General features: G+C 57.5%; 1 protein-coding gene across 1 annotated transcript in view; it reads left to right on the top strand.

Annotated features, from left to right (window-relative positions):
* Nucleotides 1-1,959, top strand: part of SMG5 (SMG5 nonsense mediated mRNA decay factor) — a gene marked incomplete at its 5' end in the record, with an annotated part of 12,182 nt that overhangs the window by 9,721 nt on the left and 502 nt on the right. Inside the window, 4 exons of the mRNA XM_010014813.1 lie at nt 50-209; nt 524-614; nt 1,086-1,160; nt 1,411-1,549. Of these exons, the coding sequence (XP_010013115.1) occupies nt 50-209; nt 524-614; nt 1,086-1,160; nt 1,411-1,549 (465 nt within the window). The remainder of the gene's footprint in view (nt 1-49; nt 210-523; nt 615-1,085; nt 1,161-1,410; nt 1,550-1,959) is intronic.

Raw genomic sequence — 1,959 nt, 5'->3', positions numbered from 1 at the left:
TCTTCAGCATAAACGCGAAGCAACGTGTCTGCTGTGTGTGTGTTTCCAGCTGGAGGTGTCTCAGCTGGAGGGGAGCCTGCAGCAGCCCAAGGCTCAGTCAGCCATGTCCCCTTACCTCGTCCCGGACACCCAGGCCCTCTGCCAGCACTTGGCTGTCATCAAGCAGTTGGCCACCAGTGGGAGGTTCATCATCATCATCCCTCGCACAGGTAAAGGGGGCTCCACATCAACCAGCCCCATCTGCCTCCTCCTGGCACCTGGGTCGAGGTGGAGGCTTCTCTCCCGCTGCTGTTGTGCTTTCCTTGTCCATCCCCATTCCCACTTTTGGGGCCTGTTGGTCCATGCTTGGAGTCTGTAGCCTATTGGAGAGCAGCTGGAAGGAAAGAGGCCCCATTCAGCATCTCCATCTGCCTCCTGGGGCTGCCACTGCTGCAGCAGCTCAGCGGGATGAGGAATTCCTGCTCCATCCAGATGGGGTTCGGGAGCAGAGCTGTAAGAAGGGGTTTTGTGTGGTTTCCCTTAGTGATCGATGGCTTGGACTTCCTGAAGAAGGAGAATGCGGGAGCTCGGGACAGCATCCGCTATCTGGAGGCTGAGTTTAAGAAGGGAAACAGGTCTGGAGTGGGAGAAGCTTGATCCTTGCTTTTGGAATGGGTGGATCTGGGCTGGGAGCAGATCCAACAGCGGGAGCAGGTTGTGCAGCACCGAGAGCAGAGCAGCCAAGGGCAAGCCAGGCCTCGGGAATGCTCTTGGCTAGAGGGAAGGTGGGAAGGAGCAGATCCTGTTCTCCGGATGCACTTGTAGTTGCTCCTTCTGGGGGCTGGGGGGAGAACATCCCTTTGTGTGTGTGTAAACCTGAGCAGCACCTTTCCCTGAGGCCCTGGGGGTGCTGGAGGAGCTTTGCTGCACGGCAGGGATGGGGCTGGTGGGCTTTGAACCACTGGGGAGCTGCAGCCAGTGGTGCTGGTGGGACAGGGGGCTCCTTGGGCAGACGGGGTCCTGCAGCACGGGGTGGAGCTGCTGGAGAGCATCGGCTCAGGCTGGGTGATGGTCTCCATGGGAGCTCAGGGACTTTCTTTCCTCAGGTACATTCGTTGCCAGAAAGATGTTGGGAAGAGCTTTGAGAGGCATAAGTTGAAGAGGCAGGATTTAGATGCCTGGTAAGACTGAGCATGATTCGCAGCAGGAAGGTGGCTTTGGGACCCATCCTGCAGCTTGCTTGAGGTGGTGCTGATCAGTTCCCTTGGGGTGTTCATCTCCCATCTCACACAGCACCAAGCACTCGGCGCCAAGAAGAGGCTCAGAAAAGCCCTCAACAGGCAACAGTCCTGCTTCCCACGTGAGCCCCTCTGGGACTGCACAGACAAGGGCTCTTCCCTCTGACTTTTCCCTCTTGGATCTCTCTGGCAGGAATCTCTATAAAATCCTGGACAGCTGCAAACAACTGACAGTGTCCCAAGGAAGTGGAGAGGATGACACCACGGGAATGGTCACCATCATCACAGGCTTCCAGCTGGAGGACCCAAGCCTGTTCTCAGCACCCATGCAGGTCGGTGGCTCTGCCCGAGCTGGGCTTGCTTGGCAAAAGAGGGGTTGGTTTTCACTGCTTTGGGAAGTAAGTGTCCAAGTCCCAGGTTTAGTGCTTGCAACTTGAAGGCCCCTCAGTTGTCATCTTCTTGTGGTGCAAAGTGTCCAGGGGGGAGGCCTCTTGTGCCAGAGCAGCTGGAAGCATGAAGGAGAATCAAGTCTTTGAGCCAGGACAAACTCTGCAGGTTGTGAGGGGCCGAGTTCTTGACAGGGCAAACCCAAACCTCATCGAGCCATGGAATGGGCTGGGATGGAGGGAGCTTAAAGCTCCTCCAGCTCCAACCCCTGCCGCTGGAGCAGGTTGCTCCAAGCCCCTGTGTCCAACCTGGCCTTGAGCACTGCCAGGGATGGGGCAGGCACCGCTTCTCCCTC

Source organism: Nestor notabilis, unplaced genomic scaffold (assembly GCF_000696875.1).
Source record: "Nestor notabilis isolate BGI_N333 unplaced genomic scaffold, ASM69687v1 scaffold18245, whole genome shotgun sequence".
Classification (NCBI taxonomy): domain Eukaryota; kingdom Metazoa; phylum Chordata; class Aves; order Psittaciformes; family Psittacidae; genus Nestor; species Nestor notabilis.
This window is presented reverse-complemented; position numbering and strand designations above follow the sequence as displayed.